The sequence below is a fragment of the Hemiscyllium ocellatum genome, chromosome 10 (genome assembly GCF_020745735.1).
Source record: "Hemiscyllium ocellatum isolate sHemOce1 chromosome 10, sHemOce1.pat.X.cur, whole genome shotgun sequence".
Taxonomy (NCBI): Eukaryota; Metazoa; Chordata; class Chondrichthyes; order Orectolobiformes; family Hemiscylliidae; genus Hemiscyllium; species Hemiscyllium ocellatum.
Window position 1 is genome coordinate 73781068 of NC_083410.1, and position 16924 is coordinate 73797991.

The 16924-nt window shown below is 40.7% G+C and overlaps 1 protein-coding gene across 2 annotated transcripts in view; it reads left to right on the plus strand.

Annotated features, from left to right (window-relative positions):
* tcp1 (t-complex 1) overlaps positions 1-14260 on the plus strand; it is a 54300-nt gene extending 40040 nt beyond the window's left edge. For both annotated transcript variants that reach the window (XM_060831602.1, XM_060831603.1), the window contains exons 8-12: positions 75-250; positions 2804-2927; positions 9793-9985; positions 10442-10605; positions 13780-14260. In XM_060831602.1, coding sequence (XP_060687585.1) covers positions 75-250; positions 2804-2927; positions 9793-9985; positions 10442-10605; positions 13780-13996 — 874 coding nt within the window. In that variant the 3' untranslated portion in view covers positions 13997-14260. The remainder of the gene's footprint in view (positions 1-74; positions 251-2803; positions 2928-9792; positions 9986-10441; positions 10606-13779) is intronic.
* Positions 14261-16924: the final 2664 nt, after the last annotated feature.

The following is a 16924-nucleotide window of genomic DNA, read 5'->3' on the forward strand; positions in this document are numbered from 1 at the left end:
ATAGCTTCATTGAAATTGCTGCATTTCTATATACTGTTTTGGTAATTGTTTTGCTTTTTGGATATTGATTTCAGAGAATCTGATATTACCAAAGAGCGAATTCATAAGATCTTGGCTACAGGAGCAAATGTTATCCTGACCACTGGTGGCATTGATGACATGTGTCTAAAGTATTTTGTGGATGCTGGCGCCATGGCAGTCCGTCGTTGTCTGAAAAAGGACTTGAAGCGGATTGCAAAAGCAAGTGGAGGTAAGTTGAAAGTCTGACTTGGCAACTTTTTCTCTTGTTTCATCAATTTTGAATGATGGGCATTTTTCACTCTTCCTACCAAAAAGAGCATCATTTCAATTTTGTCAAATATTTTTTACATCAACTTGTCAAGAAGTGTTGTTACGCATCTCTGGAGGTGATGGCACTTGAACCTGTACCAAAAGACTGTTATGCTTTTTAAAAATCATCAAAAATGCAGTGACAAAATCTTGGGGGGAGGTGAGAAGGTCTGCTAATCATGAATTGCTCTTCAATGATTACTGCTGACTGCGAAGCTAATACCTGTTTCTATCCTTGAGCCAATTCATCCGGTCTATGGACAAGTCATTGACATTGACAATTATTTGGAAGGACGTGTGTATTGCAAGTGTGCTCACCGGAGGTTTAAATTCCTTGGACAATAACTGTGTTTACATGGGAGCCAGGACTTCTAAAGCATCCCAATGTATAGCAAATGTTTTCCACTTGACACCAGCAGATCAGGAAATTTGTTTCAAATGTGTTAGAGCTTTTGAAATGAAAGCAGCGAATCATTTTGAACTAGGAACAAAAGTCCTAATTAATCTCCTCCGTGATTCATTTGAGATGACTGACCTAAGAATTTTGAACTCCACTTTCCTTCCTTGTCCCTAAAACCCTTGATTCATTTGTTGATGAAAAATCTTTTAATCTCATCCCTGAATATACTTAATGACCCAGACATAACTTTCCTTTGCATCAATTCACTACCACCAAAAGGAATTCCTCATCTGTCTTAAGGTGAGATCCCTCCTTGTGAGAGTATGCACTGTGGCCCTAGAGTTTCCCCCATGGGGAAACAAGCACTTTGCATACAGTGTGGAAAGAGATCCTTTGGTCCAACCAGTCCATTGCCACAATGTTCCCAATCTAAACTAGTACCACCTTTGTAAGTTTTGGCCCACATGCCTCCAAATGTTTCTTATTCATTGGACTTATGCAAAGGTTTTTTTTAAATATAACTGTACCTGCGTCGTCCACTGTTTAAAACAAAAAGTTGGTCTTTTTAAGTTCTCCTCTCTCCTTGCAGATATACCTCCTATTTTTGAAACCCACCCCCCGACCCTCAGGACAGGACCATTGTCATTCACTTACCTGTGCCCCTCATGTTTTGTAACTCTCAAGGTCTCCAAAGAAATAAAAATAAAATAAAATAACCTGTTGTTCATAATTCCTACCTTCTCAACCTGTCCTCACAGGATACTCCCTGATGTCTACCTAGAAAACCTTCTCTGGACTATTCTATGTCAGTTTTTTGTTACATTAGATAAGCGGCTCAAAACAGTGTCCCAGCTGTGGCCTGACTAATGCCTGGCATCATTTTCGCAAAACTTGTGTTTCATTCCCTTTGAAAGGCCAACGTTCCTTTTGTCTTCCCTATTACCTGCTGAACTTTGATTTACCTTGTGTAAATGGTAGTAGTTCAAAGTTTGGGAGAAGATTTGTAGCTCGGGTGCTTGTTGTTGTGGTTCTGTTCGCTGAGCTGGGAATTTGTGTTGCAGACGTTTCGTCCCCTGTCTAGGTGACATCCTCAGTGCTTGGGAGCCTCCTGTGAGGCACTTCTGTGATCTTTCCTCCGGCATTTGTAGTGGTTTGAATCTGCTGCTTCTGGTTGTCAGTTCCAGCTGTCCGTTGCAGTGGTCGTTATATTGGGTCCAGGTCGATGTGCTTATTGATTGAGCTTCAATCTGCCATTCTGAAAATGCCCCCTTCTCCCAACTCCATCATCTATTGAATTCTGACCTGAAGTGTTAACTCTGATTTCTTGCCATGGAAGTTGCCACGTATGAGCATGTAATGTGGCGAAGGGCAGTGGGAAACCAGAAGATTGGGAAGCTTATAAAGACCAGAGGGCAACAAAAAAAGAGAAGATTAAATGACGGAAAGCTAGCCAGTAACATAAAAGAAGATAGCAAGGGTTTCTTCAGATATTTAAAGGGCAAAAGTGGACATTGGACTGCTGGAATATGACACAGGAGAGACAGTCTTCACAGTGGAAAGCACTAGTATTGCTCCAAATATTTCAAGAGCAAGAGGGCCAAGTTGAGTATGGTAGCCATTACTAAGAAGGCTAAAAAACGGAATGACCTTGAAGGTCGATAAATCAACAGGACCAGGTGGACTACAACAGAGAGTTCTAAAGCAGATAGCTGAAGCGATAGCATTTCTGTCTTCTATTGCTTAACTAATCCTCTATCCATGCTAACATGGACTCAATATAATGGACTCTTACCTTATCAAATTGCCTAATGTTAATTCTGTTTTATTTCTCCACAAATGCTATCAGAGCTGTTGAGTTTCTCCAGCACTTGCCATTTTAATTGCAGATTTCCAGCATCTGTTTTCATTTGAGAGCTTTTTAAAATTTATTCTAGCAATGTTCACGTGCGTTCTATAGCTTTCAATTTGATTCAAAGAGTGTTTTGTTTGTTTTGATATTGAGAAATTAGTAAAAGGCAAAAAAGAATTCAGGAGTACTTATTTGACAGATTTTCGCCTTTGTTTTCTTCATAGCAACTGTGTGTTCAACTTTGGCAAACTTGGAGGGCGAAGAGACTTTTGAAGCTTCCATGTTGGGCCAGGCTGAGGAAGTAGTTCAAGAAAGGATATGTGACGATGAACTGATACTGATTAAAAAGTAAGTAGGGAATCACGGTTAAAATGTGTTCTCTTTTGAATTAAATACTGATTTCGAAAGTTTTGTTAAAATAGCCTTTCAATATTATGTCTTTGTTTCACTTTTGGACAATTTTTTTTGAACATTTAACCTGTTCACCCTCAGCTGGCTTATTGTGTATAGTACTGAGTTTCACGCTTTAAGAAGAATGGGACACATTGGGTAGAGTGCAGAAGAGATTTGTAGGAATAATTCTACGGATGAGAAACTTCAGTTGTGAAGATAAATGGGAGAAGCTGGGACTGTTACCTCAAAATGGAGATTTGATTGAAGTTTTCGTATTTTGAGATTCTGAACTGGAGGGGACAAATTGCGAAGAGATTTGCAAAGCAAGCACATTCTGTGGAAAAGTCTTATCGCACAGTGGTTTGGGCCTGGAATGCGCTGTTTGGAAGTGTGGTGGAAGAAAGTTCCATGATTTACGTAGAGATGTAAAAAATTAAGGAGTGGGTCATACAGTCCTTTTAGGCTACATTGCCATTCACTTTAATGAAAATTAAAGCAAGCAAATTATCCAACTCCACACCCTGTTCCTTTTCTCCTTTTTGGTACCTTTGCCCCGACGAACTATATCTAACTCCTTGAAAACAATGTTTTAGTCGCAGAGAATTCCACAAGCTCACTGACCCCTGCTTCTGGACTCCTTTTTGAACATTCTTCCTGTGTTTACCCTGTCCGTTCCTGTTAGAGTTGTATTGGTTTCAATGATATTTCTTCTCCCTTACCATGCCCTTCATTTTTCTGAATTCCAGTGAATATAGTCTTAACCAATTCAGTCTTTTTTCATATTTGTCATCTCGGGAGTTAGTCTGGGAAACCTCCTTTTCACTTCCTTCATTGGCAGAGCATCCTCAGATAAGGAAATGAGAATTTCACACAATATTCCAGATGTGGTCTCACCGAGGCCTTGTATAATTACAGTCAAGAGTGTGTTGCTGGGAACGTACAGCAGGTCAGCCAGCATTTGAGGAGCAGGAGATTCGACGATTCGGGCATGAACCCTTCATCAGAAATTAAGCCTGTTGGCTGGGGGCTGAGAGATAAATGGGAGGGAGGTGGGGTTGGGGAGAAGGTAGCTGAGAAAGTGATAGGTAGATGAAGATGAGGGAGAAGGTGATAGGTCAGAGGGGGAGTGAAGGACAGGACTTGAGGGCCATGCTGAGTTGGAGGCTTGGAACTGGGATAATGTGAGAGGAGGGGAATTGAGGAAAGTGTTGAAATCCACATTTATCCCGTGTGGTTGTAGGGTCCCAAGGTGGAATATGAGGTGTTCTTCCTCCAGGTGTCGGTGGTAGTGGTTTAGCAGTGGAGGAGGCCCAGGATCTGCATGTCCTTGAAGGAGGTAGAATAGAAGTGTTCAGCCATGGGGTGCTGGGGTTGGGTGCAGGTGTCTCCGAGATGTTCTCTGAAACGATCTGCAAGAAGGCGTCCTGTGTCCTTGATGTAGAGGAGACCATACCGAGTGCAATAGATGCAGTAGAGGTACAGGTAAATTTCTGACAGATGTGGAAGGATCCCTAGGGGTGTTGGATGGAGGTGAGGGGAGTGGTGTGGGCACAAGTTTTGTACTTCCTGCAGTGGCAGGGAAAGGACCCAGGAGTGGGATGTAGGCTGGTGGGGGGCATGGATCTGTTAAGATAATTGCAGAGAGAATGGTCTCTCCGGAAAGCTGATAGGGGTGGGGAGGGGAATATACCTTTGGTGGGGTTCGTTTGGAGGTGGCAGAGGATGATGTGATGTTTGTGGAGGTTGTGGGGTGGAAGGTGAGGACCAGCGGGGTTCTGTCCTTGTTGCGTTGGGAGGGGTGGGGTTCAAGGGCAGCAGTGCGTGAAGTGGGCATTGGAGGGCATCATCAATCCCATGGGAAGGGAACTTGTGAAGTTGGAAGGAGGAGGCCATCTGGGACTTTTAGGTGGAATTGTTATTGTGGGAACAAGGGGTGGTGTTTTTACAAGTATAATTACAGCAAAGTATTCACGTTCCTGTACTTCAGTCCTTTGACTATGAAGGCCAACATACCATTTGCCACCTTCACTACCTGCTGTACTACTACATGGTTAATTTCCATGGTGTACAAAGGCACCGAGATCACATCTTCCCCTTAATCTATCACTAGATTATCTATGTCTTCCTGCATTTGTGACCAAAGTGGAGAAGCTCACATCACATTATATGATATCTGCAGTGTGTTTGCCCGTCATTCAACTCGTCCAAATTATTATGTAACATATCTGCTACATCTTCACAGTTCACCCTGCAAGTCAGCTTTGTGTCACTTGCGAACTTGGAGATGTACATTTGGTTTCTTTCTCATATTGAGTGGCTGAAGCCCAAGCACTGATCCCTATCGTACTTCAACTCCTGGAAATAGACCCTTGTGTTTTCCTACTTGTTTTCTGTCTGCCGATCAGTTTTCGTCCCTGTCAGTACATCACCCCCAATCCCAAGTACTTTAATTGTCCTTACTAATATCTTGTGTGCAACCTTACCTGAAGCTTTCTGAAAATCAATGACTGGCTTCCCCTTATCAACTCTCCCAGTTACATTTTCAGAATTCCAGTAGATTTATCAAGCATGATTCCCCTTTTGTAAACCCATGTTCTGTCTGATCCTGTCACTACTCCAGGTGTTTTGCTATTGAGTCCTTTATAATGGATTCCTGATGAAGGGCTCTTGCCCAAAATGATGATTTTCCTGCTCCTCAGATGCTGCCTAACATGCTGTACTTTTCCAGCACCACTCTGATCTTGACTCTTTTATAACAGACTCTAGTATTGCTTCATTAACAGTGTCAGGCTAACTGGTCTGATTCCCTTTTTTTTCCAATGCTGCCTTTTTTTTAAATAGTTGTGTTATTGTTAATTATGCCCAAATCCAGAAGAACTGTTCCACAGTCTGTAGGATCTTGAAAGATGATACCAAGGCATCCACTATTCTTAGGATCACTTAAGTATTCTGAGATATAGATTATCAGGCTATAGAGAATTTATCACCCTTGGTCCCATCAAATTTTCCCAATACCATTTTCCTTATTCATACTGATATCTGACAGTGTCTCCCTCTTTCTCCCAACCCGGTTTTCCTCAACATTTTGGGATTATATTTCTGAAGAGACGACCAGAGTGTATATGTAATTGATCCGCCATCTCTATTTGTATGCCCCTTCTTTGGTTCTGATACTGTAACTTATTTCCCTTGTTAGCAATGGTATGGCTATGTTTTCTGTTTTATTCTTGTGCTAGAAAGGAATGAATAATCCATGTGCTTTTTAAATGTTTACCATGTCTCAAACCAACTTGTATCTCATAACATTGTAGTTTCCTTTATTTGGATTTAGGCCCTTGTCTCAGAAATAATCTTCTGCATAAGACGTAGCAGAAATTAGACCACTCAGCCCATTAAGTCTGCTCTGCCATTCAATCATGGCTGATAAGTTTCTGAAACCCATTCTCCCAGTTTCTCCCTGTAACACTTAGGTTCTTGAGTATCAAGGAGATCATCTATCTCTGTATTAAATATACTCAATCACCTGGCCTTCACAGCCTTCTGTGGCAATTAATTTTATGGAATCACCACTCTCTGGCTGAAGATTCTCCTCATCTCCGTTCTAAAAGGTCTTCCCTTTACTCTAAGGCTGTGCCCTCGGGTCTAGTTTCTGCTACCAATGGAAATGTCTTCCCAATGTCCAGTATACAGGCCATTCAGTATTCTGTATGTTTCAGTTAGATCCCCTCCTTATCCTTCTAAACTCTAAGTATAGAATCAGAGTCCTCAAATGTTCTTATGTTAAACTTTTTTGTTCCTGGGACCAGTCTAGTGAACCACCTCTGAACATGCTCCAGGGCCAGTATATCCTTCCTGAGATACCAGCCCCAAAATTGCAATCAATACTCCAGATGTGGTCTCGAGCCTCAAAAATACAGTTCTAATTTTATATTCCTGTCCTTTCAAAATAAATTGCATTTGCCACCTTAACTACTGACTTAACTTTCAAGACTCTTGAGAGAATCCTGGACTAGAACTCAGACTTCTGAATTTACTCAACATTTAGAAAATAGTCCATCCTTCCTACCCTTTTATCCCCACTCTGCTTTCTGCCAGACAGCCAAATTTCTATCCATGCTAGCACCATGCCTGTGACACTTATCTCAACTCATAACCTCCAGTGTAGCACCTTGTCAAAGGCGGGCATGAGGTCCAAGTAGATAGCATCCATTAGCTCCTCTTGGTATAACCTGCTTGTTAGTTTCTCAGAGTTCTAGCAGATTTGTCGGGCATGATGTCTCCTGTTTTGCTGTACACTTCCAACTATTCAGAAATCTCATCCTTTACAACGGATTCCAGGATCTTGCTGCAACTGAGATTAGGCTAATTGATCTGTAATTTTCCCCCTCTTGTCTTGCCTTCCATTTTAAACAGGGGTGTCACATTAGCGATTTTTCCAGTCCTCTAGGACACTTCCTGATTCTAGCAGTTCCGGAATGATCACCACTAATGGCTTCACTATCTCTACAGCTATTTTCTTTAGAAGCCTGGGGTGTAGTCCACCAGGTATAGGTGATTTATCAATCTTCAAGCCATTCTGTTTTTTTAAGCACCTTCTTAGTAATGGCTACCACTTCTGCTCTGCCCCTCACTGTCTTGAAATTTTTCGGACATTACTAGTGTCTTCCACTGTGAAGACTGATGCAAAAAAATTATTCAGTTCCTCAACCATTTCTTTATTCCCCACACTGTCTCTCCTGCGTCGTATTCCAGCAGCTCAATATCCACTTTTGCCCTTTTATATATCTAAATGAACTTTTACTGTCTTCCTTTGTTACTGGCTAACTTAGTGGCATTTAATTTTTTTTTCCCTCACTTTTTTTCTCTGTTGCCCTCTAGCCTTTGTAAGCTTCCCAATCTTCTGGTTTCTCACTGCCCTTCGCCACATTATATGCTTTCTCATTTGCTTTTAGGCCATCCCTGACTTCCCTAGTCAGCCATGGTTGCCTCATCCTCTCTCCTTTTTTCTCGGGATGAGTCCCTGCCATGTCTCCTGAATTACTCCCAGACAGCCCTGCCGTTGCTGTTCCACTGTCCTTCACCTTCACACCTGAGAAGCAACATACCTTCCTGGAATCTCTAAGGCCACAGGAACGTCTGTTTGTTATCCTTAGAATTGAATCCACTATTATTCCAGCTTTCCCACACTTATTCTTCCTCAACCATGCAGCAGAGCTAACTGCAGTACAACAATTTGGCTATTGTTATATTTCTCAGAGAGGCTTTCTCTCCAACAGTATCCAAAGCAGTGTATCTCTTTAGTTGTGCACAGTCTTGATAAGTCATCTTTAATCGTCCACTCCATTTCTGCCTGTGGTGTCTTAGCCTGCAGACTAATACCTCTGTCTTTCTTTGGCATTCTGTCAACCTCGTGATGCTGCATATAATCTCTGGGCAAAGCTCTAGCTCTAAAACCCAGATTTCCAGGAGCTGCAGCTGGACACTTCCGCTGCATGTTGTGGTCCTGAGTGCTGTAACTGTCTGATTTCCCACATAGAGCAGGAAGAGCACTTCATGAGTTTGAGTTGTCCTTCCATGTTCTGCTTTTCCTATTTACTTATTCCCTTAGATTGCCCAAAAATCAAATGTTAGCTACAATTGGACACTTCTTGGGGCCTCTGAACCCAAACTAAAGACCACTTAAAAGCCACTAGGGGAGTTCTTGTCACTTTGTCTTTCCAGCTAATAATGAACAATCATATGGTTTGTGTTAGGTTTATCATTACCCTGAACTTCATGCTTTTGAATATTTGATTTATAATTGAGTTGATTTAAGTTGTGAATAATCTGAAGGTTTGATGCCAAGAATCCCATTTATTTGCTGCTATACTTCTATCAATAGTATGGCAGTTATACGCGTGGGATAAAGCATGTTCAGTCATATGTATCTGAAAGACACTGCTGTTGTCTTTGACAGAACTGGCAATGGCTGTACAGAAATCCTATTATTTCACTTGTATCCACCATTCAATTTGTCGCTTCAATTCCTATTACAATTTTACATCAAAAAGTTTGATGCAGCCGATTTGATAAAAGCACATTTGAATGTCTTGAGTCAGGTTTGTTTGTGACTTACTCCTTGGAATCATTAATTGCATACTGCAAAAAAGGAGGCTAATTGGATTGCCAAGTTCTCTTTCTGCAGTCTCTCCTGCACACCGTGGGCGGCACAGTGGCACTGCTGCCTCACAGCGCCAGAGACCCGGGTTCAATTCCCGCCTCAAGCGACTGACTGTGGAGTTTGCACATTCTCCCCTTGTCTGCGTGGGTTTCTTCCGGGTGCTCCGATTTCTTTCCACTGTCCAAAAATGTGCAGGTTAGGCGAATTGGCCATGCTAACTTGCCCGCAGTGTTAGGTGAAGGGGTAAATGTAGGGGAATGGGTCTGGGTGGGTCAGTGTGGGAAAGGTTGGGTCGAAGGGCCTGTTTCCACACTGTAAGTAATCTAAGAAACCACTCACTTGGAGGCTCCTGTTCTCTGACTTAAGGGTTGGGGCCACCGTCTCTCCCCTGGGTGCCAATGGCACCTGTGTCCCTTGTGCCCTGGACCATGCAGCTCTCCACACTATCTCTCCCTACAACAAATGGGCCACTCTAACCTATGTTCCCTTTTTTCTCGCTCTCTCTCTCGCTTTCTCTTTCGTGTCCCCCCTCTCTCTGGAATTGTGTGTGCATGTCAGTACGTCTGGATGCTGCAGGTTATAAGTGAGATGTATGTAATTTTTGTGCATCAACATATTCTGCCATTTTAACCTTTTTTTTGTTCTTGTCTTTTTCTTTAGCACAAAGGCCCGTACGTCTGCTTCCATCATCCTGCGTGGAGCAAATGATTTCATGTGTGATGAGATGGAGCGTTCTGTCCATGATGCACTTAGTGTGGTCAAGAGAGTTTTGGAATCCAAGTCATTAGTGCCAGGTGGTGGTGCCGTAGAAGCAGCCCTCTCCATCTACTTGGAGAACTATGCTACCAGTTTGGTATGAATCTAGTTTGGATGTTTCTTCAAAAAAAAATCTGGATTTGTTTTTCTCCTTTCTGATTATTCAAATTGTTTTGATGTCATTAGTCCAAATTGAAGATTCAGAGTTGTAACTTTATTTTGACCAAACACTAGCAACTATGGTAGTGTAAAATACAACATCTAATTGTCCAAACAAAATATCTTGATTGTCAGATATGCTGCAGAAGAAAGCTGATTTTAGTTGAATGTGTTGGGGATAGATGAGGATTCATGAAATTGTAGACTGAGGTTTGGGTGGAACAACATTCTTTGTTTAATTTCTGTACTGGAGAACATTTCATCTAATTGAAATTCTTTTAAAGGAGTCTGACTTATGCAGTAAAGTAGCTGTCACTGATTTGTTGTGCCTGTTTAGAATTGGGAGGAAATTGTCATGAAATTTAGAGTGTAATTGAGGAATTTTATCATTCAGGGATCACGTGAGCAGCTTGCAATTGCTGAATTTGCCCGGGCTTTGTTAGTTATTCCAAAGACTCTGGCAGTAAATGCAGCTCAGGATTCTACAGACCTGGTTGCTAAATTGCGTGCATTCCACAATGAAGCCCAGGTAAACCCAGAACGTAAAAATCTGAAATGGTAAGTGTTTTTTTTCCCTTTTTGGGTATGAAGTGTATTTTGTGCTAATATCCATAACTTTTGTTACAATCTGTTGGGTGGTTTCTTGGTTTGCAATATGAGGACACACATCGATTTGTACATAAACTGAATGCTTTAGGGTTAGGGTTGAACACTCTTAGTACAATTCTTGAGTTCCATTTTGATTGTGTGGCTTCATAAGACACGACTGGTTCATTTTCACCTCTTGTTTTCCCAGTATTGAGTTTCTGTAGGTGAAGCATTGCATAAGCATTCAAATTAGGAGCAAGAGTAATCATTCAGCCCTCAAAAGTTTGTATCATTGGATATAGCTGATCTGATTTGGAGCCATAATATCCATGTTCCTATCTACCCTCGACACTGTTGAGCTTTGTTATTGAAAAAATCTCTATCTTTGCCCTAAAATATTCAAAGATCCTGCTTCTGCACTCTGGAGAACAGAATTTCACATGCGCTCATTCTCAGAATGTTTTTAAACAAAGTTGTACATGGAATACTGGCGTTGCTAGCCAGGCCAGAATGTATTCCCCATCCCTAATTGTCTTGAAGATGTTGATGGTAAGCTACCTAGTTGAACCTCTACAGCCTTTGGTCTGTAGATTCACCAACAAAGCTGTTGGGAAAGGTGTTCCAGGTTTTGGACATGGTGACAATGCAGGAACAATACACTTTCAGGTCAAAGTAGTATCTGGCTTGGAAGGGAACTTTTCAGGTTGTGTGCTTCCATGCATTTGCTGCCCTTGACCTTCTAGGTGGTTGGTAGACATTGAAAGGTTTGAAAGAACCCTTGATCTACTGCAGTACATCTAGATGCAGATCTTTGCAGGTACTTTTTTTTGTGTCTCATTTTTAAACTGTCTCCTAATTCTAAGCACCTCCCATAGAAGAAAGTATCATTTCAGCATTCATTTTGTTAAATCTCCTGAGGAACCTTTGTTTCGATAAGATCACATCAGTCGTCTTAACCTGGGAATGACCTTTCGCCAACAAATAATTACCTTCACTGCAGGAATCAATAGCATTGAATATACTCTTTTTTTTTCTCATGCAATTTTGCCCTTTTCTGAATAAGAAAATCAAAACTGTACACAGTACTCTAGATGTGGTCTCCAACGTCCTCTATAACTGTAGCAAAAGGTTTTTTTTATGTTCCATTCTTCTTGCCTTCCTAATCACTTTCTGTACTCCAGGTTGATTTTTTTATCACTGCCAGATCCATCTACGAATTCTGATTTAATTAAGATATTGCCCTTCATTTCTTTATGCCAAAATGGGCAAGTTTGGTTCCCATATTATGTATGAATCACAAAAAGGTAGTATCCAAGGAAAGCAAATGGAATGTTGGCCTTCATTCAAAAGAAATGAAGTATTAAAGTAGAGAATGTTTGCTAAAACTATAGACTGCATTAGTCAGCTGAAATACTGTAAACAGTTTTGGACCCTATCTCCGGAAAGATATACTAGCATTGGAGGTAGTCCAGAAAAGATTCAACAGGTTGATAGTAACTCTGAAGAGGTTGAGTAGATTGGGCATGTGCTTGTTGGAATGTAGAAGCATGAGACAACCTTATTGAAACATCCCTCCTTGGGGGATGTAACAAGATAGATGCAAGGTAGTGGGAAAGTCAAAGGCCAGAAGGCATGTTTTAAGATGAAGGGGTACAGCATTACGGGCAGCACGGTGGCACACTGGTTAGCACTGCTACCTCACAGCGCCAGAGACCTGGGTTCAATTCCCGCCTCAGGTGACTGTCTGTGTGGAGTTTGCACATTCTCCCCGTGTCTGCGTGGGTTTCCTCCCACAATCCAAAAATGTGCAGGTTAGGTGAATTGGCCATGCTAAATTGCCCATAGTGTTAAGTGAAGGGGTAAATGTAGCTGAGTGGGTCTGGGTGGACCGACCTTTGGCAGGTCGGTGTGGACTTGTTGGGCTGAAAGGTCTGTTTTCACACTGTATGTAGTCTAATTGTAAGACTAAAGAAGAATAATTTTCTGCTGAAGATAGTGAATTTGTAGAACTCATTGCTATAGAGGCTGTAATTATATGCAAGGTTGAGATATAGTTTTAAACAGGAATTAAGGATCTGACAAAAAGTTTGGATTTAACAGATTAGCCATGATATCACTGAATAATGAAGCAGACCCAGTGAGCTGCTGATTTGTTTCCATGTGGTATGATCTTATACAGTGCTCACTGAAGACCGACATTTGCCCCGGAATGCGAAAAAAATGAAAGAAATTTTCTTCATATTCATGCACTAGTACTGACTTGTAATCTAAATATAACTGGTGATCTCTGCACAGATCAAGCAATGCAAATATCTCTTCTTTGTTGATGCTCAGTCTGGGTGTGTTACCAGTGTAAATCAACTGTAAACTATCAAACATCATTGCCAAGCTCAGAACTTCTGCCAATTCAGTTGGATCTTGACTACTGCCATGGCAATGACAGTTAATTGAATCCAATTTCATTTCTTGGCTTGGATTGGCACTTCTAGCCTAGAGGAAACTTGCCCATATTTTGCTTTAATTGTAATTGAACAGTAATCTTAAAGTTGTGGTTCGTGTTTGAAACAGTTAAAACCTGAGATTCTGTTTTTTTGATCCACTAAATTTGATTGGATACTGATGCTTAGATTTAATGTAATTCATATTTTATAATTTAGCTTTAGTCAATTACATTGAGTTTAATTTTAATCTTTGGACCTTTTGTAATGACTAAAAGAATAGTAATGAAGATTGTGTTTGGACTTCAGGCGTTTTTTAATATCTTCTATGGGTTGTGTGTATCATTGGAAATTGACCTTTGAAGGTCAGTGGCCTTGGTTGCCATCCCTAGTTGCCCTTAATGGCACTCTGGGCCATTTTAGGGGGCATTCAAGAGCCATAAATATTTGTCTTGCATCAAATATACCCCTTGGGTATCCAGTATTCTCTAATGTCTTGTCACCCACCTTTTCTTATAATCTCTGAATGTTGTACATCCTTGAATATTAAACATTCCATTCTCATCATGTTTAAGGCACATCTAACTAAAGACTAATTACTTTACCTCATCCTTAAGTTAATGTGGATGTCTTATAATGGTTGTCGGTTATTCTCTGAGAATTGGTTTCCTATTTGAACCAAGCACATTTTTTTCTTCTTGCACAGGATTGGTCTTGATTTAGTGAATGGAAAGCCGAGGGACAATAAGCAAGCTGGTGTTTTTGAGCCAACTATGGTCAAAACAAAAAGTCTGAAATTTTCAACAGAAGCTGCAATTACTATTCTTCGTATTGATGACCTCATTAAACTTTATCCAGAAGATAAACAAGAGAAAGGAAAAAGCTACCATGATGCAGTTCAAAGTGGAGAGCTTGATGGTTGAAGAACTGAAGTTTTAAATGTTATTTGTTGGATTATTATTAGTATTTTTGCGAATAGCGAAATACAAAATTTTCCCATTTTCTGCTTTTGCTTATTGTTTTTGTGGCTACTGAATATTTAATTGTTTCTAGTGCCTGCATATTCCACTCATTAAGGAAAAAATCACTTTCTTTGGAACTTGGAAATTGCCTGCATATAGTACCTTTTACTTTTTGTTTACTTGTACTGGATGATATTCATGTCTTCAATAAAGTCTGACAAACTACTTTTTTGTCACAATTTCTGGTTTTGCATCCATCATAATGTTTTCAGATGATTACACATTTTTCAGTATGATTCATGACAACATGATTCTAACTGTAAGAGACATACATTTGTCTTCCAGTCTTTTCTTCACATTATCTGTTGAAGTTTGGTAGTCAGTTTTTTAATGTTTTCAGCAAGTTTACATTCATGTTCTAATTTCCCTTTCCGAACCAAACCTTTGCTCTTCTCTGCTGAATTTTAAATTTCTCCCAGTCGTCGGGACTGCTGCTTTTTCTGGCCAATTTGTATTCCTCCTCTTTGCTGTTAACACTATCCCTGATTTTCCTTGTTAGCTATGGTTGAGCCACGTTCCCTGTTTTACACTGGACTAGGGGGTTGAAGTTCATTACCTATTCACCGTCAACTCCTTTAGTATCCTTAGTCAGCTTCTCCTAGCCAATGCATGCATCATACCATCAAAAGTTAGCTTTCTTTAAGTTCAGGATCCTAGTTTTAGATTTAATTGTATCCTTCCCTGTCTTAATGAAGGACTGTATGATATTATGGTCATCCCCCACACACATACCCAAAAATAAAATCTCGTAACGCAATGTTGCTAATTAATCCCCCCTCATTATACAATTACCAGGTCTAGGATGGCCTGTTCTCTGGTTGGTTCCTGGACACATTGGTCAAGGAAACCATATCTCATACATTCCAGGAAGGAAGTCCTACTCCATCACATTGCTACCAGTTTGGTTAGTGCACTCAATATGTATATTGAAGTCACCCAGTAAGGGTACACCATAATAACTGGTGTACCCTTACTGCATGCACCTTTGATTTCCTGTTTGATGTAGTCCCCAACATCACAACAGCCACTAAAGCCTTTTTTTCCCCTTTGGTGTTCCGCAGCACCACCCATACTGGTGTTACATCGCCTTACTATTGTTAATCTCCTCCTTTACCAGCAAAGGTATTCTACTTCTCTTTCCATATGCCTTTCCTGAAAATTGAGTAACCCTAGAGCTAGGTCCCTGTGATCCCAATTATGTGATATTCATTTCTAACTGCAGTTAATTCATCCTAATTGTAAATGCTCCTTGCATTGAGACACAGCCTTCAGGCTTTTTAAAAAATATTTATTGCTCTTTTAGAATTACTGTGAAATGTGGCCTTCTTTCATTTTTATCTTTCTTTTCTTTGCTTTCTATTTTCACTTTTTCCTCTTACAGTGCTTTGTTTCTGGATAAAATAGCCTGATTGACATTACATTTATTAATACAATACATTCCCACCTTCCATTCCGATGTGTATCATTTACAAAATACACTGCAGAGACTCAGGATTCTTGGAAAGCACCTTCTAAACCTAAGACCATTGAATCAAGAAGGAATATGTCACAGCTACATGGGAACATTACCTGCAAGTACCCCTCAAAACCAACTTAACATCTTAAAAATATGTCACTGTTCACTGAGCCAGAGACCTGGAATGACCGGCAACAGCTCATCACCACCCCAATGGACAACAAATGCTGATTCAGCCAGTGAAGCCAACATTTCAAAATTATTATTTTAAAAAGCGGATTAGTTGGTTTTAAATCTGGAAGGTTGGAGTACTAGAGAATGACTAAGGTATTAACTTTCCTTTTCTCTGCAGAGCAAGAATGTTTAAAATGTTGAACCAGCACTCTTGCTATATACACCAGAGCATCAGTCCAATAACGCATACATTAATGTCACAGTCTGGTTTTTAAAGCCTTTTTTGTATATTCATGGAGAGTAATACAGACATGCTGCAAAGAAGTATCTTTCTGCTGAGAGGGAAGGGTAGTTGGATCTTGTTATATCAGTCTTGTTGACTCTCTTCCTATTTGTAGTTTCCCTGTCACTAAAGGTGTGATACCCTAGGTTTGCAAAGCATTTGCAGGGTTTTTTTTTCCTGCAGCTGGAATTAAAAAGTAAAAAAAATCAATATTTTGAGACCACACTAGTTACAGCCCGTGGAGCTGAAACAACCCTATTTATTTATTAGATTAGATTAGATTACTTAGTGTGGAAACAGGCCCTTCGGCCCAACAAGTCCACACCGACCCGCCGAAGCGCAACCCACCCATACCCCTACATTTACCCCTTACCTAACACTACGGGCAATTTAGCATAGCCAATTCACCTGACCTCCACATCTTTGGACTGTGGGAGGAAACCGGAGCACCCGGAGGAAACCCACGCAGACACGGGGAGAACGTGCAAACTCCACACAGTCGCCTGAGGCGGGAATTGAACCCTGGTCTCTGGCGCTGTGGCGCTTTATGTTTTATGCCTTACTCTTGGCACAAGTACAGACTGGTTTGTTAATGTAAATCTCCTAGTGTCTTAATACAATACTTCTAACCTTGTCAAAATAGCATGTCTTGGTTGGGTTGTCCAAATTAAAGCTCTTCATGTTCTGAACTCAAAAAAACCCCCAAAAGATGTCATGATGTATTAGGAAGTAACAATGTTATCGTAAGCCAGCGGGAAAACCTTACATTTCTGCCCAAATCTGACTTCATTCAGACCGAAACACACCTCATTAATTTAACCTCTTTATACCACTGCTTTGTTTGATAAATTACAATCCTTCAAACAGCTTGCCTATCCAGAGAGAATTGTAGAGCCATGAGCCATGTTGACCAGTC